Source organism: Xiphophorus maculatus, chromosome 20 (assembly GCF_002775205.1).
Source record: "Xiphophorus maculatus strain JP 163 A chromosome 20, X_maculatus-5.0-male, whole genome shotgun sequence".
NCBI lineage: Eukaryota > Metazoa > Chordata > Actinopteri > Cyprinodontiformes > Poeciliidae > Xiphophorus > Xiphophorus maculatus.
The window spans coordinates 28,030,715-28,055,933 of NC_036462.1; the positions used below are offsets into that span (position 1 = coordinate 28,030,715).

General features: G+C 41.0%; 1 protein-coding gene across 2 annotated transcripts in view; it reads left to right on the forward strand.

Moving 5' to 3' along the window:
- Positions 1-232: 232 nt before the first annotated feature.
- fam19a4 (family with sequence similarity 19 member A4, C-C motif chemokine like) overlaps positions 233-25,219 on the forward strand; it is a 32,699-nt gene continuing 7,712 nt past the window's right edge. Inside the window, exons 1-3 of one of the 2 annotated variants that reach the window (XM_023324672.1) lie at positions 233-313; positions 1,257-1,372; positions 13,107-13,262. In XM_023324672.1, the coding sequence (XP_023180440.1) occupies positions 1,258-1,372; positions 13,107-13,262 (271 nt within the window). In that variant the 5' untranslated portion in view covers positions 233-313; position 1,257. Of the gene's footprint in view, positions 361-1,256; positions 1,373-13,106; positions 13,263-25,219 lie in introns of both variants that reach the window. The other variant, XM_023324671.1, reaches the window with a different exon arrangement.

Genomic DNA, 25,219 nt, shown 5'->3' on the forward strand with positions numbered 1-25,219 from the left:
ACCCATTGTAAACAATGGATCTGACACAATGTAGGCCTTCACATCTTCAGCCCCGTGTGTGTGGCGTGCCTGTGTGTGTGGGTGTGTGTGTGTGTGAATATATATTTGCGGGCTGTACGTGTGGGTAGACCTCCATGCAAGGCCATGGACCAACCCCAGGGCAGACTGTGCTCTCTGACAGGGTGTCTTTGTGCTTTCCTTCCTCCAGAGGCGTCTTGTGTTTAAGGTGAGGAAGAGGAGGAGATCCGAGGTGCGAGTGAACGCCGCCATGAGCTTCACGCCGTGAGGACCTGGCCAGACAGACGACAGACAGGTGAGGCGACATCATGCGAAGCTCCGACCCGTGTTCATGTTGATCAGGTTTGTCTCTGTTTAGTGACTCGTCTGCAAAAAAAGATATTAAAAATAAACTTGAGCTGAGTTAAAAAAAAATTATAAAAATTCATGTTTGACAGGTTGGTTTAACCCAAACTTCCACACCTGTGCTTTTGGAATGACATTTGATTTGTACATGCAGCGAACTTCAATCATTTTAACATCCCTCACAATCTGTTGCATCATGTCTACAAACGTAACTTTTACTTAAAAAAAAGAAATGTGTTTTTTCTTTTTTACCTATTTGTTAAACTGTCACAATGTCGTGACAATTTAATGAGAAATACAAAGTTTGGTCATAAACAACCAGACAGAGTCAGGAGGACGGTCTTACCGCTGTCAATCATCTTTGTGAAAGCGCTACTCACACCCTCCCGCATGTGTTTTATTAGGATTTTATGTGATAAACAAAATTTATCATCCTAAACAAAATTTAGGATGACCTTAAATGCAAACCTACCTCTTTGAATTTGTGTTTGTTCAAGTCAAGTCAAAGTTTATTTATGAAGCACATTTCCAACAACCTCAGGTAGATAAATGATGAAATAGAAAATAAAATTAAGTTTAGTAAAAATAATAAAACGAATAATTTTTCACAAAGATACCAAAAGCTAGTAGCATGAATAATAAAAAAATGCTGCCACTGATGCTTCAGGTGTACACAGAACTACGACTGTACTTATGTGAGCTAGAGAAACCAGTTTCCTCGGGTCACGTCTGTTTTTTGAGGTTGTGTTTTTCTTCCTTTGACCTTTAGCAGCTCACCTCTTCCACTGTTTGTTCAGAAAGCTGCAGTTGTTGGTTGTTTTCCAGCCTCTCCCTGAATGTCTCCTCCTCTGCTTTCTCCCTCTTTGCCCCCCTGTCCCTCCTCTCTCTCTCAGGATGAAGCTGAGGGGAAGGTCAGCTTGGCCTTGGCAGGTGGCCTTCCTTGTTGCCTTGGTGATGCTCTGGGTTGACCCCGTGTCCGCCGGCAGCCGTAATCATCGGGGACCAACAGGTACACGGGGTCTTGCTCTGAATCCCGCCTTGCCACCACCGTGAGAGGTTAATTACACTGTCATTTCAGAGGTGTAGCACATGTTCGCTCTGCCTGACGCGGACCAGGCCGCCGGCGTCATGGCGGAGGCCGTGTGTGTGTGTGTGGGGGGTGGGTGGGGGGAGTCTGAGATGTTTTTGCTTTTTATTTCGCTCTGACAACAACAACATAACCCAGACAAGGACTTGTGCTTGGCGTGGTTGCAAAGAAAATACTTCTGTTTGAGTGATACAGCCTTCACAGATACTACATAGCACTTAAGCTGTCAGAAACTGTCAACACAAACACATCCGTTTGGGTGCGATCTCATCTATTTACAGTGCAGACGTGCAGCATTTCAGAGGCGACGCTGTTCTCGAGGACTCGCTGCTGCAGCGCTGCCGTAAACTTTAATGTCTCTCACAAGTAGCTGAGGCCCTGCGGTGTTTATTATGCAATTATCGTAAGTTCTAAATATTAAAGTTTACGTTAGCCTGCTTATGTGGCGCCTTTGAAAGAGTATGAATGTTGAACGTTTTTCACGTTGCGTCTCAGTGGAACAACAAACTTCAATATGTTTTACTAGGATTTGTTGTGACTGAGCCACACACAGGAGTAGAGAAAAAGGAAAGTGGGAAAAGCTTAAAGGGAAAGAAGGAGTTAAGCGGAGAGAAAGAAGCATGGAGAGGAAGTGAACAGCAATAAAGTCTGCTCCTACACCTGCAGAAAGAGAGAAAATAAAACTGAGAAACCACAACAACAAACAACATCGATATGTAACAACAACACTGGCACACTGTTTTCCACATCTAAAAAGAATTACATACATGCGGATTTACCCCTTTCTCTGGTAGCCTTAATAGATCAAATAATCAAATAATCTTTCAAAGTCATTTCAAATGTTTTCCCAAAGGGAAATTCAATGTTTACCTCATATTAATTTGAAATTATTCAAATAGTTATTGTAGATTGTGACGGCTGTTGGCAGGAAAGACCTCCTGTAGCAGTCTGTATTACAGTGAATTTGAAGATACCTCTGACCAAAGACACTTTGTTTTCCCAAGACAGTCTCTTGAAAATGTCGGTCAGGGTTTTCCACTAATAATGAAGATAAAAGAAGATTTAACATCATGATAAATGCAGATAATCAGTCAGAGAAACGATAAACACAGCAGACAGGTCGGAGAGAACGCTGAGGAAGTTTAAAGCAGGCTTAGGTTATAAAACAATACCCCAAGTTTCCAACATGGGGCCTGTTCTATGTGCCGTCTAGAAATTAAGAGTTTTTGGCACATCTGCAGACCTACGGCGACATGGCAGCCCAGCACATACACTGACAGTGACTCTGGAGGAGATGCAGAGATTCAGGTGGGAGAATCTGTCGGCAGAGCAACTCCTGGACTCCACATTGCTGCTGTTTAAAGAGTATAAAGTGGCGTAGAAGTTCATCGTGTGACAAATGTGAAAAGGTTACGCATTTGTTTGAGACTCTTCAGTCTAAAACAATCAGAACTTGACTGAATTAATAATACAGGTCATAAAGGCCAAACCTAATTTTCCCCCATTCTTTCTGCGAGGATGACTACGGGGACGGTTTCTCGCTGAGTCACACCAACCAAGTTTGCTGAAACCCCCCCAAGTCTCCTCTTCCTGGCTCTTAATTACGACAGTTTCCTTAATTATCCCTCGATTTCTCCGCTCTCGCTGTTTGTGTTGTGCAGGGTGACCTTTATGCGCACTAGAAATGCTACCAGAATCCAGTCTTTTCGGCGAGTGATTGTATTAGTTTCCTTTTAAGTGAAGAGAGAAGGCAGCCTGCTTACGGCAGGGACACGACTAATTACAGGCTCTGTGGATTGTGAAGGTCAGCATCATCGCCTGGTCCTCTTCTCATTTCACACTCGCCGAGAAACAAGATATCTTGCACACAAACGGACTGCTGCGTTTTTATTATTATTATTATTATTATTATTTGACGGTTAACTCTAATTGGTGGCGGCTTGAGGCCTGTCGGCTGTGAATATCAATAATCCACACATAATGCAGTTTGAGGTCGAAAAATAATTGGGTGAAAGTTATAGCTGCCAGGATACATTTTCAGGGGATTTAACCACTTTGTCGGTGTTTTGTCGGCTGATCAGTAGGACATGCGTGATCAATGTGGGTGTCATACCTTTGTCTGCCACATGGTGGCTCTGTAGGTAAAAAAATGCTCCAAATGATGCATGCACATCACATTTCTTTCATCTGAACTTCATCTACTTATTGTAGTGCCAATCTATTTGATAAATAAATTCAACCAATAAAACAAATCAACACTGAGAATATAATTATATATATATATATATAATTTTTTACATTTTTTCATTGTAAAGTGTTCCTGCTTCTCATTTAACATCGAAGAACGTGGCAGGTGGTGAACAAAGTGAGTGCAACCTGCCTTCTTTCGCTTGCTTTTCTCTTTTGCTTCAAATTAAAGTGAAATGTTTTGCACACACACACACACAAAATAAATTATGTTCATTAGCGTTAGCGTGGCTTTAAAGGCACCGAAACACAAAGTGCTTCAGTTCAGGAAATGAACTGAAGCACTTTGTGTTGCCTTCGCTGTGTATGAAAACTCCTCCATAAATAAAGACTGATGAATGAAATATGAAGCAACAACCATCTTAGAGAAGCAAGGGAGAAATCCAGAGCAAACAGCGACCTTGACACTTTTTGGCACTGCTATAGGGTCGATTTTAATAAACAGGGTCTATATTTATTAGCATAAGCTAACCCCATACAACTTCCTATACAATAAATGTTTCTGAAGCATTTCTTTTTACTATTTATTTATTTATGAAGATATTTTATTAGTAATAAATGTATTTCTGGGTAGACGGGGGATGAAACTGTTGCCTTGCAGTAAAACCATCCTGGGTTTGCTCTCTAAACTACATGTGTTGGCACTTTGCTGCACAGTCCAAAAACATGACAGTGAGCTTAATCGATTTCTCTAAATTATCAGTATTCATGATAGTTTGTGCGCATGCGTGGTGGTGTGAACTTTTAGATCGGCGCTACGCGAGAAATGAAAGGAGAAAAAAAACGCCTTCGCTGTCAACCCGTCGGTGAAGTTTTATAAACTCTACTGGTACTTTAACTGGTACTTTGAAAAGATTTGAGTTTTTCTTCAATAAACACTCCAGGTGGATCCGATGCGAGTCAAAGTAGGAACATTTAAAGAAGCACTGTTACGTACGGTAGGGGCTCTGTGAAGCTGTGGGCTTGTTTCTCATCCAAACTCCTTGAGGACCTGTCAAAGCTCATGACTTGATGCGTTCTTCACAATTTGATTTTTAAAAAAAAAACTGGTTCCTTTACCAGAAAAGTGAAAGTGGGTCATCTGCAGGATATCAGCCCAGAAATGACTCACTTGACGAATACTCAACCGTCTTTTATGGTCCTTTATCCAACTTGGTTTCCTGGAAAAGTTGCTCCTTCAGCTTCTAGACGAGTTATGATTTCACATTATATTCTAGCTAGCTTTGGAGTAAAGCTTTCATTTATTTGTCGCATTTCGCTTGCGAGTTCGGAAAGCCACAAGACGTTTTGTGAAGAATAAAAACACAAATAGCCCGGTCAAGTGATCCCGTTTCACCGGCACGTTTCTCTTGTATACAGCAACCCTTGATGCTACCTGCAGCCTGTAATGATAATGAACGGAAACGCGAGGGAGGCCTAATGCAGGCCTGTAAAACACCGATAGCGTCAGGAGGATTGATGGGCCGTGCGGAGTGAGGAGTAAACGGAGCAGGCAAGTGAAAGGCCTGAGGGCTCAAAGACGCTGAGTGAAAACAAAAAGGATGACAAGTCGAGGAAAGCTGATTTGTAGCAACAGCGGGTTGACTTAGCAGCGAGTTTGACGTGTTTTCACGCCGTTCGGCACAAGCGATTCCTGAAATCTCGCTCTTTTGAAACCGCTCCGAGTGTTCCGGCTGAGACGTAGACCGCATCGCCTCCCAGATCCTGATTTCATGACCTCAAACGGCGTTACTTGATACCTGCCCTTTCTCAGCCGCATACATGCCTGTCAGGTACTGACAGAGGGAGAGACATAGCCTTTTTGATAAATTGTACAATTCTCCTGCCTGTCTGTGTCTGTCAGAATACATCAGTCGCCTGACTAACCCATCAGTTCGAGGCAGTCTGAACGCCCGGCTATTGTTACACCCCCACTGCCTCTGCAGGAATAGAAACATTTAGCCATGCTTGAGAAGTCTTTTCATCTCGCCGTGTAGGGCTCTATTACACCGATATGGCCATAACAGAATGCTTTAAAGGCAACACCGAGGCATTCGACACACAGTTTGTGTACAGAGCTGGGAGCTGAATGTTTAACACATTAATCTTTTTGTAGGTGAGGGGTGAGAATCAGCAGGACGTTGATATGGAAGGTGAAGCTGTGGAGGCTCATCATGAAGCCTGAGCATTTTGTTTCTTGGTTCTTCTTGGTTCCTAAACCACCAACGTCGTTTTTTCCTGGCTGGAAGATTTCTCCCGTTCCCCGAGGGATTACCTTCAACACACACACGGCCAAATGTAATGCAAAAACGATAACGGTAACCTGAATAAATCCAAAATGTACTTTTCAAATTGTTTTTCAGAAGAAAAACTCAAGGCTTTCAAGGAAAAATTAAATGGTACTTTGTAAAAAAAAGAAAAAAAAGAAAGTAATTTCCCCCTGAACATAACACCTGCTGCTTGCGCCATCCTTGGTGGCAACAAGTCCCCAATGGATTAAGGTATTTACAAATGAACAGGAACACAAATATATATATGTTCACTTTTCTTTTGAGAAAGAAGAGTGAAAAAACAAGTTGTGTGAGTGCAAATATGCTCATTTTGTTTCCCAGTAGAGTATCTAACTTTAAGATTTTCATTGTGTTTAGCCTGGAGGGGAAGACGCTGTCTCTCTCTGCCAATTATTTTTATTACAAATTGCAGTCTGCATTGTTGACCTGGAGGTAAAAGTCTAAACAGTGTGTGTCCAGGACGCGTGGGACATCCTGAGATGCTAGCTTCCCCTTTTCCTGACCCTAGACCTGCCCGCACAAGTCCTGGGTGGAGGGAAGGTCAGCACTGATGACCCTTGCTCCAAACCTGATTGATTGTTGAAGTATGGACCTGTCTGTTTTTTGGGGGGTTTTTTGTAGATGGGCCAAACCTCACAGTGATGGATGAGCGCAGGACAGAGTCTGAGCTCTGTGTGTGCGACTTAGATCCTGAGAAAGGATGGTTTCTAGGAACTGGAAATGATCCACGGTATATTGAGAGGCGGGAGAGCGTGGAGGGAGTTGTTCGGTGGCACACCGCCATCTCCACTATCTTGAGTGAGTTAAGCTCCAGATGGTGCCGATTCGCTTCCTGTCCGTATTCAGACTCCTCATCATCCTGGTTCAGACCAATGACAATGACTTCTTCAAATTTCAGTTGTTTCACAGGTGGGTCTCCTGAGGTGCAGGCGTTTATTTTACAGAGAGGAGAGGTGTGGGGAGAGAACATGGCCCTGGGGGACGCCACTGCTGACAGTTCTTGTGTGGGAGAAGATGGTGCCCAGTTTAGGCAGAAGGGGGGAAAATACCACCAGGTCTTGGAGCTTTTCTGGCATTCTGGAGCTGAAGGAGCGTGTTTACATGTTCATCAGTCATCTTTAGTGGATTCAGAGGGTCAAAGGCCAGACTAGTTGGAGGAGGAAGAGATGCAGGTAATCCTTTTTATTGTAAACAAGATAGTTGTGCTCATTGTCTTTCTCATGAGCACAGAAGTGAAAAGTTGTAGCTGTATTTGTTCAGTTTACTGTAAATCACCCCAAGCAATACATTTGCAATGTTCTCAGAGTATAAGAAAACAACAGGAGGAAGACAATTATTATCATTATCATTTACTGTAGGCGTTATTAATATCCTCATCAAATAGATTTTAAATTTCTTTCTGGCCCCTGACATTTGCTTATTGATTAAACATCCTGGATGTTTAGAGGTATAAATCACGGCAATAGGCAAAAGCTACAGGCTGCAAATACATCTGCACAAAACTCCTTGGATTTGTTGGCCAATTCGCCTGATGTTATTTAATATTTCCAAAACTGACTCTGTGTGTCGACCTTTTCCTGGCCTTTTCTTTTCTTTCTTTCTTTCTTTTTGTGCAATGAAACCTTTAAATTTTATTCTGACAAAACACCAGCTGCCAAATATTGTAATGAGGATTCTTCAGTAAGTATTGTATTGAAGAGAAAGCAACATGCTTTCATCTACATGAGTTTATCTCAAGTTAAGACCGCTCTAGCTGTTGAGCTTTCTCACCTATGTACAGATCTTTTTCTGATCATGAATGTTGGCCAGTACTTTCATATAAAGCTCAAAATAATTTTGACCACTGCTAACCTAAACACACTGTGTCTTTGCTACAGTTATGCCTTCTGCACGAGTTAGAGGTTAAATGCTTGCAACAGTTTTTTCACTGGAGGGAGCAAAAAAAAAAAAAACAGCAGCAGCGCTTTCTTTTATAAATACATATATTTCAAGTTTCATTTTATCACTAGTTATTTTACAAAGCAGTAAATTTGTTTCAATAGATAAATAAATAGGATAAGCATTCTTCATGATTGCTGCTGCTCCACGATGTTGGCAACATGTGAAACAAAGTGTTCTTGTTTTTTAAAAACTGGCCAGGAAACACAGCTTTGTTAATTATTTGCTTGAAGAGCACCTTGGAGTGTTTTTTTTTTTATTTTATTTTCATTAAACTACATCTATACACACACACACACCCACACACACTTTCTCTCCTCTCTCTGTTGTCCTCTAAGTAACGGAAATCCTTTTTTCTATAAAGAGGTATGTGGATAGTTTTTATATCTTACACCTGTCTGCATTTACCTCATTTGCATTAATGCATACTTTGTTGTGATTTTAATTAGGGTGCAGACTGTGGGCAGACTTTATATATACAAAAAAGATGCATGAATAGAAAAAAGGTCACGGTTTTATCCATGTGCTCTGAAGTTTGAAAGAAGCAGCTTGTTTTAGCAGGAAACTGGGTTCTGTTTAAAGGTTGTGAGCAGTAAATATCTTACCCAATCGACAACCGTCTTAAGTGACTCCATGTAGTATTAATCTTCATTAGTTCGTCCTGCAGGATGAGACTGATGTTTAGTCGAGGAATGGCCAAGACCAAAGTGACTTTGGCCATCTTTAAATTCCTCCAAAGAAAATGATAGCGTTTTGTAAGAAATTACTGACAGCACACCACTTCTCAACTCTACTTCAAGTGGAAATAATCATCAGCTCTTATCCTCTCTGAGTATTTATTGACGCGTCCAACTGTCCCACAGCAGTTCTCGATGTTTTTCTTCATCGGTGGAGACATGCGCAGTAAGTGCACATAGAGACCAGCGGGTTTTTAGCGAGTTGCTGATTTCTTTTATGGAAGAATTGTACTTGCTGATTCTTTGTGAGTGGTCACAAATTAGGTTTTAGCTTCATAAGTGACACAACCAGCGGGTCTTGGTCATATCGCCTGAGTTTGTTAAGGACATATACGTAGATTTTAAAAGTTCTCAAGTGTTTGCTTGACCGTCCTAAGAGCGAGAACCAAGATGGTGAAGTATAATAATAAGCAGCCAGTACAGGTGGATGAGTGGCGATTTGATGTGGGAAACAAACTGTGAAGATTTGGTAAGAGGTCTGGCAGCAGCGTTCTACACAACATGTAGAATACCCTGTAATGGTTTGCTTAGGAATGATGAGGTACAGTGGTCAATACATTTTGAAGAAATAAATGCATGAATGACAACTTCCTGTTCTGTTTTTAAGATAATATTACTGAATGCTAAAGTCTGCTTACATACAGTTGCACTGACAGGGGGCAGGGTTAGTTTCCAAATACTGACCGTTTTCTACCATTTCTGTTTTAGGAACTAAGACTTATTCCTTGTAGCATACAATTTTTTATCACATATAACTTCATTTAAGGACATTTTTGTCTCAGATTCCATATTAACAGCACCATTGTAGATACAGTTCTGGAAACAATTGAGAGAGCATTTAAAACGGCCCGTTTCTCTGATTTGACTTTTTATAGGTTTGTGTTTGATTAAAACAACCGTTGTTCTTTTCTTCTACATTTCTCCCAAATTGCAAGCAGAAATTTAATATTTATTTGGAGAAAATGAGAAATGGTAAAAAATAACGACAAAGATGCAGCACTTCCAGACGTCAACTAATGCAAGGAAAACAAGTTCATATGGATTTAGAAACAACAATACTAATGTTTTAACTCAGGAAGAGTTTGGAAATCAATATTTTCTGGAATAACCATGAGGCTTTCAGTAGGGTTCAGTGCATTGGACTCTTCATATTTTCCAGAGCTGTACATTGATGTATTTAACACTTATTTATCCTGCTGCATTAGCTCAATAAACCTTTCAACAGAGCCTAACTTTAAAGATTCATTACTATCCCTTCCAAAAACAGCTCCATCCCAGGTCTGACGCAGGCAGTCATTAGAGGAGACCAGAGCGCCTTCTGACCTCATTATTGCAGCCAAAGATGAGCTTCTCTTTGTTCCCTCTGCTGGCCGTGGCACCTCCTTCCTCCACCTGCTTGCCTCTGTCTCTGCTCTTCTTTGTTCCTCACTAACAAAGTGAGGAAAGCGTTTCTCTCTCAGATGTGGGGGCACCGTCAGACTGAGCAGCTTTAGCCGGCTGAAGTTCTGCGAAAGCAAGGAAATGAAATTCTAATTCTGGGAGTAATTACGACGATAGATTAAACAAGGGGAGCTGATTGTGCTGGTTTAGGCTCGAACTTTTACATTGTTACTCTGAGCTTTTTTTTGACTGCGCCTACTACTAATGCAATTACAGCTGCAGTCATAGTTGTTGTCTTCTGAAGTTGTGTTCATTGTTTTTGATTTTCTTTTTGTTTTTAATCATCGGACGGAGGCTTTATGTTTGCACGAGTGTGTGTGGGGTAATCTGGCAGCTGCTCCAGCCTCAGGAGAGTCTGAGACAGAGAAGTGAGGGAAATGAAAGTGGAGAGATGATGGTAGAGCGGGGTTGGGGGGGGCGCCCTCGGTGAGCCAGGGATCATTGATGGGGCTCTCTGGAGAGAAGAACAAACAAACTTTAAATCAGAAAGGATGAGAGGGGCCACGGCCTGCAGAAATAGAACCCTCGACGGTGTGTGTGTGTATGTGTGTGTGTGTTCGAAGGCACGTTTTGTGCACAGCGCACTCAGTCGGGCGTGAAAAGTTTCAGAGTCTGTGTAAAGTCACGTACATAAATGGAATCTGGGCTTACGGTACAGTATAAGCAAGGCTTTTCCAGCGGTGTAAAGAGGCTTATAGGTAGCTGGTAATGTCACCAGAAGGGTTTGCTGTTCTCGCGGAAAGGCGCCCGAAACTCTTAGGAGAGCACGACAAGCTTTGCGAGGGAAGATAAGGCGGCCGCGAACCATTCTGGAGCCTTAAGCAAAGATTAGATACTAAATATTTTACCCAACAGTAACCGCAAACACCTGGCATAAAAGTCTTTCCCCTCGGGGAAGTCGACTGCTTAATTCGCTGAATAAGACATAACTTTAACACCTACACTATCTAGTTCCAAACATTAACTTTGAACAAAAGTCTATATGCACACCCTTTTTGAAGGATTTTCAGGTTCACGCTGCTGCTGCCTTCCCCGTTCCCGTTTTGTTTGCTTAAAGACTTCTCAATGATAGATAGAAACAATATTTGTTGACCAACCTTTTTCAGCGTTTTTGGCAGTTTCTCTGTCAGGTTCAAGTCGGGATTTTTGATTGAACGCTTGCGTGAACTTTAGAGTAGGGTGAGTTTGGTAATATCTGTTGTCCTTATGATTTTTCTTTTTACTTTTATTTAATAACAACGTAGAAAATACATGGTCTGATACGTTACATTAGTGAAAGGAAGACAAAATCACAAAACTAACAAAGAAAAGAAAACAGATGATATTGTGCTGCAAAGAATGAGTATTATTAACCGTGTGTGTGTATGAGTGTGTGAGCAAAAATGGTGATGTGAACGATATTATCAGTATGTAGAGCAGTTAAAAAAACAAAAAAAATATTAACACTGGCAATAATAATAATACATCAATAAATTATGAAAGACAGATAGATATAGATAAATTAATTCTACTGAGTGGAATTTGTTATATTGCTTACAGGAACTACATGAAATGAGAAGGGAAAATTATGCAGAAAAAAGGAAAAAGACGAAGAGCAAAGCAGGGCAGAAACAATGATCAAAATACATAAATTATGTTATTCATAGTACAAAGGAGACTCATATAAAATCTGTTATTTTCCGTTGAAATTTGTTCAATGAGTAAATTTTTCCAATGTGTCACACTGATGGCGGTCCTTGTTTTCCAGTTCACAAGAATTGTTTTCTTAGCAATGATTAAAGCTATAAGTAGCTGTTTAGTATTTGGAGCATCACTAATAATGTTGGTGTCTCCCAGTAGACAAAGAGAAGGTGATAATTGGATGAGACACCCAAACCTACTGGAGAGGGACGTAGTTACTTTTGTCCAGAATTGTTGAACAGGTTTTCATAACCATAAAGCATGAAAGTATGCATCAGGAGTATTCATTTCTGCACAATTCAGACTGAGCCAAAACACATCTTATGCAGTCCTTGAGTTATATTGAATGAGCTGAAGATTTGAGTTTTTTGCCACATATGAGATATTATTGCAAATGTTAATCCAGAAGTCACAATCTGGGTTTATATTCAGACCTCTTTACCATTTTGAAATAGGTATGGATATTGTTGAATCAATCCTGTTTAACATTCTGAATATCGACTGAGTTTTCTTTCTAGATGCGAGTTTAATTTGTGCATTAGGTTCTATAATGAGGGTCATATTTACTTTGCATAAGAGATTAATTGAAGATATTCCAAGAATATCATCAAGTTTATGTTGTTTAGTTGTCAGTATAATTTAAAAAAGAGAAAACACAACTATCTGAAAGCAAATGGTTCTGCCAAACCACTGACAATTGTCAGACAAATCATTTAGTTCTATACATTTTATATGTTTTAGATGATTGTCGTGGTATGTAAACTTATGAGCCCAACTGCAACCGATCACAAAAACTACAACAATATTTGTGTTGCGTCTTGTGAAAACGTAATAATCGCAGCATAAAATATTCAGAAATCATACTCACACAATTGGAACAAAACAAACACAAAAGCATAAAAAATAAAAAAAAGTTGTGGTTCTTTTATCATGTGTGGGCCTTTTTGTTGCAGTACTCCCTTTGCTTCCATTAGTTGGTTCACTTTGTCTAAAAAGGACTCAAAAGAAAACGAGTGTTTTTTTTCCCATCATCTACTGCTGTTGTGTTTTCTTTCTGCACGCAATGACAAAACCAGAGGTGCCTTTGTGGCGAAGTTAACGAGGCCACGCTGCGGCGGATAAGAGCGTCGCTAAAGAATGTTTATTTATTAATCAAAGACAGCCTGGAATAAACCAAGGAGTTTAAACGTTCGTAAATACTTCAGCAGATTTATTTCATCCTCAGAAGAACTGCTCAGCATCTCACGATTCGAATTTGAACCTGGCAATCTGCTGCAGCAGGCCACCGACGTGCCTCTGAAAGTTGACTTATCTGTGTCTCCTCCTCATGTCTGTCGTTCGCAGTGTCCTATCAGGTGAAGCAGGGCACCTGTGAGGTGGTGGCCATCCATCGCTGCTGCAACAAGAACAAGATTGAGGAGCGATCTCAAACCGTCAAGTGCTCCTGCTTCCCGGGGCAGGTTGCTGGGACGACCAGAGCCAGACCCTCCTGCGTGGAAGGTAAAAAGTGTGCGACGATAGCTCATGAGAACAGTTCCACCACTGGTTTTATCTTCCTTAAACTCCCAAAGGCCTTCAACTCTTACCCACACAACCGTTTGTTGTAATTGGAAACCAAAGGCAACATTCTTGACGGCTTTTCTGTTGCTTATTTGCATGTTTGGTCAAAGGGAATTGAGTCATATGAGAAACACGGCTGTCATCTGTCAGTTGGAGTCGACAACTAAATTTGGTGTTAAACTTAAAGGCCACTTCAGTGTTTGTCAGGAAATCTGGAATATTTCTAAATATCCTGCACTCGTCGACCAGTTCATTACATACTTGACGGTATATTTTACTGTCATGATGGTTTTTGACCATCTACATGGTAGACTAATAACATTAAGTGATAACTCCAGAGCTGCAAACTTTACATGGGTTTCATATTTTCTCATGTAGTGTCGTTAATGGAGACGCGTGAATACAATACAGGAGGGAGGGAATCATGCTTGAATCTACCATGTGTATGCAACTGGTCCCCATCATCACGTTTTATTTCTCCTTTACCGTTGCTTTATGTCACTTTGTGAACCTTAAAAACTTTGTCTGAATTCTAAATTGTAGTTTGTTTGTTTGTTTGTTTGTTGAACTCTGGTTTTTGCTGATTAATCTCACTGAGGTCCTAAATGTGTCTAATCAACTAGGTTGACTGAAGTTGCTGTAATGATGTTTGGGTTTCACGTTCTGTTGTTTGCTTCAGTATTTTTGCCTTAGCATCTACTTAGTTTCTTCTCCAGTTTTTTTTAAAACTGGTTTTGATGGTTTCTTATCTTCCTGTACACCAGGTTGTAGTTTGTAATCACCACACAGTGACTCAGTCACACACTTGCTATTGCTTAAGCTAAAGTTGCATCTTGTCTTTTATTCTGTGCATCATATTTCACACTTTCTTTTCCACTTTCACTTTTTTGTTCTTTCTCACGTTTTGGGGTTAAGCTTGGGATGTGCTTACATTTCATTTTTAATTTGTTATTTTGCTTTATTTGCATTTATGCAAGACTTCTGTCCTCCCAGACCGCTTGCCTGACATTTGGACAATAAATCTGTTGATGAAAACAATATTTATCAATTATAATGACAATAAATAAGTTCTGCTTTAAGCACGTCAAAAATACTCAAGACTCACCTTTTAATCATGTTTAAGAACATCGGAAGCCGACTGAAAACAGCTTTTACTAACTCCAGGATTCCTTCAAAGGACGTTTGAGGTTTTGTTTATCAGTTTACGGTAAGGATTTTAAAAAATGTTGTTTTTTTAACGTGGTACAGATTAATTGTACCCCTGGGAGACTTTGATGGGGGACCAACATGAAATAGAAAGTAATTCTGAGGCAGGTAATGGGAGCGCTGTGTTTTAGGTTCTCTACCTTTTGATGAGACAGATGTTGGATGTTTAAGCCGCAGTTAAAAAAAGTTATATTACCCAGGATGCCAGAGTATGTAACAGATACGTTTTCCCTTTATTTTTACAACTTTTTTTATGATATAAGAGAACAGTTTTATCCTAAATGAGGCAATATAATACAATCAAATTCCTGTCTGACTGGATTTTGACACTATAGTTGCTGACTTCCTATTACAGTCTTAGAAACATAAAGGTTGAGATGCAAAATCAACCTTGGCTGCGTGAATGGCTCTGTTTTTCTGTGGTTGACTGGTGAGCTCTCTAGGACACTTCCTGCCTTTTTCTCATCGGTCATTACAACTGGTCACCAGCAACCCCCCTAGCATTGAATGAACGTAGAAAATTAGAGAGAAATACGTTGTGAACAGCTTACAATGCCAAGAGTAGTTAGTCTGAATACTGATCGGAACAATTAGCGAACCCCAATGTTTGTGCAACACGCTCCGCTCAGCTGTGACTTCATTTCCAGACCAAAGCTCTGACGTCCGTGACGAACTGAATCCAGCATGCAGTACTAAAGATGGACTGAAACCAAGCAGCGCACGTGTTTGTGGAGTATGGTTTATGTTTTGCTTCTTATCTCTGCGTCTTTATTCTATTTATGGTCTTTTGAGGGTTTTTTTTGCATTTTATTCCTGAATATTGTGCTCTGCTGGCTGCATGCTATCGAATAAGAGCACCAATACCCATCTGCAGTGCGGCCAGAACGACCACTAATGCATTCAGAGAACTATTGTGGACAGATGAGACCAAAGCTGCATAAATCACTAAAGTTTAAATGTAACTGACATATTCAGTTTGCAAGAAAGAAATTCACTGTGTTTGTTCTTAGCTGGCTTTTCTATTGAACTTCGGTTGTTTTACTGAAATTCCCATGCTTTGGATTGCATTTAGGCTAATCTACTAATACACTACTAAGTTCACGCAAAACACATACTTGTGTAAACCCGTTTTTGTCTCCTGGTGTGAGGTCTTAAAGCTTGGCTGTGGAAATGACAGACAGACAGATGGAGGATCTTGGTGGCGTCCATAGACTGCTGTTAAACCTGTTTGTCCACTCCATGAGCTTTTCCCCGGCAGGAAACAAGCAGTGTTACTGACCTCTATCATCCGCAGACGCTCCACAGAGATCAAACACACACACACAGACACACACACGCACAGAGTCAGCCATCCTGATCGAATCACGCTGCGTTAGCCGCTCTGCCAGAGGAAGATACATGGCTGCCTCAGACTGGAGTGGAGCCGGTGACCCTCCAAAGCGCAGGGGGTTATTCAAACTGTTAAGGTCAGCTGGAGAGAATTGAAACTATTCAGAGCTCCCACTAGAGTTACTCTATCAGATTGTCAGCTGCCTGCTGTTGTGATTTCTTGTGAGAACGGAGAATCAGCACATTTGTTGACCTATGTAAACAAAACCTGGTTAAAGTGAGCCACACAGTTTTAATGGAATAAAACAAACAAACGGATATTTGAATGTCTTTGTTCATTTTTATGATAAGTGACACGTTCATTATTTCATAAAGTTTTTATTTCTATTTGATAAAATGTGTTGACCTAATTATATGTAAGTTTGAGTAGCATCTTGTCTTTTTACATGCAAATTAACAAACAGATCTATCTATCTATCTATCTATCTATCTATCTATCTATCTATCTATCTATCTATCTATCTATCTATCTATCTATCTATCTATCTATCTATCTATCTATCTATCTATCTATCTATCTATCTATCTATCTATCTATCTATCTATCTATCTATCTATCTATCTATCTATCTATCTATCTATCTATCTATCTATCTATCTATCTATCTATCTATCTATCTACTTGTTCAGTCACTATGTTGCTGTTGCGCCATGTGGCCAGTAGGAGGAGCTTTCCCCTCTGAAATGGCTTCTCCACAGTCGTACCTGCTGCTTCATTCCAGCACTGTTTTCAGGCTGTAAAAAAGTAGATTTGTTTTTTAACCTCTTTGATGAGTTCCTAGATGGGAACTGTTGCTTGATAATGATAAAATCAGGCAACCATGGCAAAGATGATTGGCTGGGTAATGAAAGTCAGGAGGAATAAGGAATTGCGTGAAACTCCGCTAACCTCTCGGAATAGTCATTGCCCCGGCGCCTTGCTTTTGTTTGTTCAAACCCAGGGCTTTGCTAAAAGGAAGAAGCGCCACTGATGAAAGGCTAATAGGTTTACCATTTGACTGAGCCTCAGTCAGAGATAAATTTGTTTTGATGGTTTTAATGACTTTTTTCCCTCTGACTCACAAGTCTTTTGCACAGAATCAGCACACTTCCTCCTGTTCTCTCGTTGGCATCTCATCTCTGGCACTCACTGCCTCTCACTTGCAGATTGAGGGCTCAGCGGGACTTATGCTGTGAGTCACGCTTGACCTCTGAGTCTGGGGTAACAAGATCTCGCCTCATCCTTTTATTCCAAAGCACACAAAGGCATGTTGATGCACACTCTTCCATGCTTGTTAGACTCGTTTCCTTGTGTTTTATTTTAAAGTCTCGATCACTGATAGAACAAGGCAGTCCGCTCTCAGTAGGAACCTTTTGTAGAAAAAGCCACAGTGTAACTGGAGCTACATTATTGATGATGTCTGAAAAATGAGCGATCCCTTCTAATGGCCGCTGTCTTCTATGGTACGTCTTTCATCGTAAAACTCTTAAAACCAGCTTCCTGAAACTTTTTCCCCAGCTCAAATTAAAGGGGTGCTGAAGTCTGAGAACAATAACATTCTGCTGGAAGTACAACACCAAATTTACATGAAGTTACCTACAGTAAGTGTTTACTTTACAACATTGAGAAAAGTCCTCCCTTACCACACCTCCATTCAGCTCCTTCAGACTAGCCAGCAGCAATTAGCAAACACCTGGTGGAGCTGCACATCTGCTGAGCTCATTATACAAGATACTTCTCAGTATAAAAACATTGTTAGAGGGTTAATAGAGGAGCCATGTTGTGATGACTTCCTGAAGGAGGCTTTTTAGAAAGAGTAGGAGTTTTTAAAAGTCAAATTTCTTTTAAGTCACATTACATTTTTTCCTGAAGCTAACAGCATGTGATTGTGCTATAAATGACACTATGTGCCTGGAAATGCCTCCTTTAAAAAATAGAACATCATAAAAAAGTGGAAATATGAAATATTTCACTATACGATTGTGTAATATTTGAGTTTCTCTTTCTGAAATGAGTGAGAAAAAAGATGTTTTGGGATCACCAAAGCTCCATGGCAACCATTTGATGCCAAAGTCTTTTTAACCTCTTTGATAAGTTCCTAGATGGGAACTGTTGCTTGATAATGATAATGATAAAATCAGGCAACCATGGCCTGACCATGGTCAAAGTCTACATGCCAACTGGTTGTTTACCAAAAAGCAAAATCCATGTCCTGAGTGGAGTTTGCTAGAATTTACTGGGAACATAATAGTTTGGTCAGATGAGGTTACGAGGTTTTTACAACAGAACAGTAACCTGTTTCGGTTGGTTGGGGAAAATGTCATTCTTTCATTTGGTTTGGTTTATTTTCACTTCACATTTGAAAGTTGACAAAGCTGCCTGTCAAACAGCCACAGCAGCTACTTGTTTGTGGTGCCGTCACAATAAACTGCCCAATATGAAATCAATCAATCAATCAATCAAATTTTATTTGTATAGCACATTTCAGCAGCAAGGCATTTCAAAGTGCTTAAAAAAAGCAGTCAGGGGAGAAAACTTTCCATCATTTTTCTTTGGAAGAGTCGAACGGAGCGCTACATAAAAAGACAGCAGTGAGGGAAAAACTTTCGAAATGCTGCTGTGGCTACACAGACGGCAATGAGCTTTCACACCTGTCCGGATAGTAAACCTTTTAACTTGGACCAAACAGCTCCAATGTGAAAGTGCCCAAAGGTTAAGCTTCTCTACAACAAAGGGTGAACTTGTGGAAACACATCTAAGGCGCAGTATTATTGGTTACAGTGGAAGATGTTTGGCCTGGACAGTTTCCACCGAGCAGAGCAGTATGGGTCGGTGATGTTTGGTACCCTATTTTAGCGTGTCTTCACCAACAGTTGGACTCTCACTGGACAGGCGGGGTCATGCTGTGTCCAACAACAAACGTTATGCACCATTGTGTCTCTTGCTTGTCGCCAGCAGTGACGGTTTTTGGTCTCCCAGTCAATAAACTGTGTTGAGAAATGTCAATAGCTTCACCCCAACCGTAGAACTGTCCGGTGGAAGTGTTATGGTATGAAGGGGGCCAAGGACATGTGGAAACAAGACATTTGCCACCCTGTTGCAAATACCTTTTTTTAAAGTGAGCGTAATCACAATGTATTTAAAATGCCAGGTGATTTTTAAATAAAAATTCAGGAGGGTCTACCAGTACGCTGAAATTGGGTCATCGTTGGACCTTTCAGCAGCATAATCGTCCAAAACGTTTGGTAAATGAACACAAAAGGGGGTTTCCCAGACATGAAATCCCCAATCTCAGTCCCCAGACCTAAATCCTGTTGAAAACCTGTGGGGTGAACTGAAGTGGAAAGAGCATAAGAGGGGCAGGTCCCCCCTCTCTGCCTGCACCAGCCTTGTGTAATATGACAGGATGAGACTCCTATCTCCCCTAAAAGCTGTGGTACAACTTAGTTACAGTGGAGATACTGGCCGGCACTGTATCAGAATGATTTTATTTTGTAACTCTGAACTTTCACAACACAACCCAATAAACAACAATTGGTCGCATTATTTTCCCACGATAGCTATGAGCTGAAGTCATACAGGCGTAGCCGTATGTCAGTCTTCCACAGACAACATCATTACGGAGGACGGAGACCCGATAAAACCGGAAACTAGTGGGCTTTGTTCCGTCCGTGACAGGCGTCGTATTTCATCGCTTGTTGCACAAAATTTTGTTGAACATTTCATCAGGTATCAACCAGCTGTTGTTTATCACCTTTCCCTTATTGTGGAGCTTTTGTAATTTTTTTTCCCTTTCTCCTGTCCGTTCCCGCGAAGGTGTGCCGCTGTCCAATCTATTCCTGACAGTTTTCACAATGCTCTTCCCACCTGGGTTTTCTCGTCATGCGTACCTGGGCTGGCATGAATATGTGAGCTCGGGCTACGGCGATGCAGTGCCTTATTAAATCACCGCCGGGAAAAAGATGGATGCCACTCTCCACCTGCTTCTGTACTATAGAATCACTCAGTGGAACAGTTGCAAAGCCGTGGGGTGTTCATACCTCTGGGTCCATCCTCAGCCCAGATAGTGTGTGTGTGTTTGAAATAAACCATTTGCCTTTAAATAATAATGACCTCAGAGTAAAGGCACGGGGATATTTAATAGTGCCTTCTATTCGATGCACAGCCTTTGCGGTATTTACCTACATGTATAAACCACAAAGCAGCCACACAAAGGTGCAGAGGTGACCTGCCTGTTGCAGTTTATGGTCCATGCTGGAGCGGCGAACGACTTCAGCGAGGGACTTTGTTAAGTATTAATGGGAAAACTCCAGAAGATGCATACCAGACTGTAGAGATTGTACGCTGCTTCAAGTCAAGGCAGTTGATCAAGCATTCGCATTTCATTGGTTCATCTTTTGACTTTAGATGAAAGGGTTAGAGGTTGAAGACAGATTTTCTTCATAGTCTTTTTTAGTTTGGAAAGTAACTTTCTGATGGCTTAGAAACGAGCTTCAGTGATATTAACTTTGCCACATTTTGCCACACTACTGTACAACAGCAAAGTTCATGTTTCAACCAGATTTCCACATTTAGAGGATGACATGTTTGCTTGTTTTGTAAAGTATCGTAGGGTGGGATGCATCTCTGAGAATCAGTTTTCATATCTTGCCAAACTCTCAAATGGTTTTGGGCTTTGATTAGGCACTGAATTTGCAGCGACGTAACCCGATCCAGCGACTCCATGTATTAGTGGCTGAGACGGATACTTTTGGCTTGCTAAGCATAAATTTAGTGATTCTTTCCATTTTTAGATGATCGACTATAAACTGAGCGGTCAGATGCTCAAAGCTTGTAACGTTCTCTGACTCTGCTTTAATTTTGTTTAGAGCTTAATCCCTGACATATTTACTGTGTCCCTTGATCTTCATGATGCTGTTGGTTCACTAATGATCTCTAATAAAACTCAGAGGCCTTCGCCACACTGTTGATTCTATACTCAGGAGGGATTATGTAAACATGCTCTCCATTTAGTGGCGGCAAATTGTCTTTTTTAGGGGTATCAGAATAAAGGTGGCAGGATTCCAAAAACACATTTACACATTTCAGAAAAAAAAAAGTTTTGAAAACTGTTCATCCTTTTACACTTTAAAGTTGTGAATCCCTCTTTGTTTTGTTTTCCACATAAAACCATAATAAAACGCAACAACATTTGTGAGGTGTTAAAATGTGAATCGGTTCAGGTGTCATAAATGGCTTTGATATCTCATAACTAGCTAGAAGTTATGTAGCTCTGATGATACATTTTCTTACGTTTTTGCTCCTTGTGTGTGTGTGTGTGTGTGTGTGTGCACTTTACATTTTGTAATCGCCAATATCCAATTAACAAACACAAACAGCACCTGTGAGGCAGACTTGTGGCACTCCCAATGTGTTGATTGGCGTTGTATTCAAAGCTGTAGATCTGTTGTTTCCCGAGCTGCGGCTGCAGTTTCTACTTTCTCCACTTGATGTCACAAACATTACAACGACAGCGGACGCCGAGACGGCGAGGAGCGATCAGCATCTTTCAAGGCTGAACGCTCTCTCAGAACAGAAGCTCGTTCTCCAAGAAGCCACATTCAAGGACGGGAGCGGTGAGTGACAGCGTGCCAGCTCGTACCAGACTGACGTGCTGTCATCAGCTGGAGACGAGGCAGAGCTGCGGGCGGCCTCGTGGCGTTCCCTGTCGCTGACCCTATTTAGGGAAAACCCCAGAGACTAGGCAGGGACCTGGGGAATAGCATAGCCCCAGTCCCTTGTCTCGCCTAATCACCTGCACCCTGAGCAAGGCGCCGTCTAGACGTTTACACCCGGAGCTGATCCCGCGCTGAAAAGTTTGTGGGAGTACTAAAAAAAGAGTGCCAATTCGAGAGCGGCCTCTGTTGTAATGAGCTGAAAGTAGGTGTGATGCCAGAGCTGTGAATTTCTTTCATTTGCATTAGGCAACTTTGGTGAATATCAATGCAGGCTCTTAATGAGAATGATGCAATTATTGTCAAAAGGAGTGAGAGGTGCTCCGTGTGCTGTCCTCATTTTTCTGCTATTTTAGGAATGTTGCTCATTTTCACTTTGACTTGTTTACTGACGTGGTGCGAATCCACCAGGATAGATTAATCAAACCAAGTGTGACGCTGCATGTCGCATTAGATCAGTTATTATCGGTAGATAAGCTAATAAGACTTTTTTATGAATGTTATTATTTACTTAGTTACCTTTGAAAGGTTATGTTAGGCAGTGATGAACTACACTGCCCCACTAAAATTTTATTTAACAAACCTTTATCAAAAGTCTTATTTAGACTGCTTTTCTCCAATAGAAATAAATAAAATACAGTCAAGCCAATTGTTTATGTTTTGCAGAAGCCACATAATTAGTAAGTATAATCCATCTGAGAGTCATTTGAATTTGAATGCAGCTGTACTTTGAAGAATCATTAAGGCCAAATAAAGCACCAGACATGTTAGAGAAAATGTTTTGGAGACGTTTGCAGTTCAGTCAAAGCACGCAGCAATATTCGACATTTTGAACAACTCCCAAGAGAATCTGTTGACCCGACAACTAGTCACGCACTCCGCAAATCTTACCATTATGGTAGATTTGCATGACTACAGCCACTGGTGGGAGAAAACCAGTGTGGTGCTCTGGCCCGATTCTGACCAACTTGGAAAACATGCAGAGGGAAAAAGATCTCCATAAAAACACATCCGCTCTGTGCAGCATGGTGGCGGCAGCGTCGAGCTGTGAGAACGCTGCCCTTGTGCAGGCGGAGAGAGGGAAGCTGGTCAGAGTTGATAGGAAGATGAAAGGAGCTGAAAACAGGACAATCCTGGAGGAAAACCTGTTTGAGCCCAAATGCAAAAAGCTTTTTTTATTATTATTATTTTTGTTTTGTGTAACGTTATGAAAATCATGCATCCTTTTCCTTCTACTCCACACTTATTTGTTGTGATTTACAACATAAAATCTCTGCAAAATTACACTCATTTTGGTTTTATTTTTGACAAAATTAGGCAAAGGCTTAAGAGGTGTGAACGTGTGAACCACCTGTCGTGTGACTTGCAGAACATGTTTTAAAACAGAAACTCCTCTCCTGCGTTTTAGGTAATCAAAGGCAGAGCCAGAATGTGCACTTCTTAGCTTACAGATGTAAGAGTGAAAACAACAGCAAACAACTTCCACTGCTACATATTGTAGCCGCGTTGGCTTTTGCAAAAGTGCCTTGATTAAGGCTAAAGCTTGATACTTGTTTGACTTGTTTTTTAAAGGAAAAAGAAAAAGAAAAACAAATACTTTCTGGTTCTGAATGGGGCTATGTGCTGGCTCTGTTGTCAAACAGCCTCAAGAGAGGATTGTGAAGCTGGCAGCCAAACAGACTCCGCTTTGCTTGGCAAACACTAAGTCTGGTACTGTCTTTCAGAAGATCATTCTGTGTTGTTTGTGGGCATTGGCTTTCATACAGATGAAACAAAACTTTAAGTAAATACACCAAGAGCTGATTAGAGAGTTTCATTTTGGAAGGAGTCTGCTGGCGTTTTCTGCCTTTGCGTTCGCCGAGGCTTGTTGGGGAGGATGAGTTGCATGTGAACAATCCTAACTCAACACTTGGGGAATATTTTAAAGACATCCAATGGTGTGTTTTTCTTTTCTTTTTTTTAATGAACTGATGTGTATGCCAATACAAACGCAGCTGTGGAGTGAAGACGGAATTTTGTCTGCATGCAATACACAGATTTGAAAGCTCCACCGATTGAAAAAGATCCAAAAGTTCTGCTTTTCTTTAAATATTTGGGGTGATGACATCACAAGAGGCACAAAAAAAAGCCCAACCTGATCAGCTGGCATTAGTAAGTATTATAGTGAACTGCCAAAATATTACATATTTCGACAGAAATAGATGCAAGATGGAAGGACGTATGCCTTTTGTGATGTCATCAGAGACATTTCTGATTAAATAAGGATTTACAATAAAATAGCAAAATATGGAAAACTTTGTAGACAAACTATATTTAATGTGAGTTAGACAGATTTTGCAAAAGTCTAGCAAGTCGCTTTAAAAAAACAACAACTACGTTTTATAAAACCGTAAGCTGCTCCTTCAACGTGGTGAAGAAAAAATACACATAAAAAGAGATTGCCTTGACAGCCTTTCAGTTCTGCTGTGACCCAAATCACTAATAATTATCCAGCAATAATTAGACAAATGGGGCCATAGCTGATTATACCTGCACTGTTTTTATATGCCTGACCTGCTGGTGCATGTCTCTGAATGGCGTAGCAGCTGTTTTATCTGTGAGACGGCGCATCATGCAGCCATTCTCCATTCTCAGGCAATAGGTTGCAGGAAATTAACTTAACCAACCTCTTCGCCTGCTCTCATATCTGAGAGCAGGCGAAGAAAAACTACCACTGCTGCTGCTGAGCAGCGCTATCATCACCTGTGTAATTGCATTACCATTGACCTGTTTGTACCTGCCCCCGAATGCTGTCCGACATCTGAATTATGGGTGACATCACAGGTCCGTTACCCAGCCCGGTCTTTGTCAGCCTGCTTTGTGTGTGTGTGTGTGTGTGTGTGTGCGTGTGCGTGTGTGTGTGTGTGTGTCACTTTCCCATTCTCACTGTCTGTCCCATTCTCTTGGTAACACAATGAGATAAGGTACAGCGAACACCAACTCTGTAATAACTCTCAAAGGCCATGCCTGTTAGCGCCGCACACCGAGGCTACTGTTTTTGATACTGCCACATTAACAAGCATTACACAGTCATTGGGTTTCAGAAGCTCTCACCACCCCTGAGCCCACATATCATAACAGTGGCTTAACATTATGCCCTAAGAAAGCTGTGGGAGTTTTCTTCTCTTTTTTAGTTGTTTTTGTTGAAATTGACCAACTTCAGGCTAGCTTTCTTTTTCTTGTTTTTTTTTTTTAATCTGCTTACATTTGCTTCTCTCCTCTTCTCCTTTTTTTTAAAGAAGAAAATTGCCTCCTTCTGTTCCTGAACTCCCTGGTAGTCATCCTCAACCGGCCTTTTTCCTTCCCACCCTCCTCTCTGCCTCTCGCAGCTCATTTCCACACTACAAAGATGCTTTACTGGTGAAAACCTATTATTTTTGCCTTGCCTTCCGCCGTCCCAACTTTTTATTTTAGTCACAGTGTTTCTTCTTCTTCTTCTTACATGGTGCTTGAGAGGATTTCAGCGTGTTCCTATGCATGAAAGCCATTTTGTTCTTCCTAACAATGTCAGCTTTTCTGCCTCCTTAGCCGCAAACAATAGACACGGGGGTATCAAACATTTCTATCTA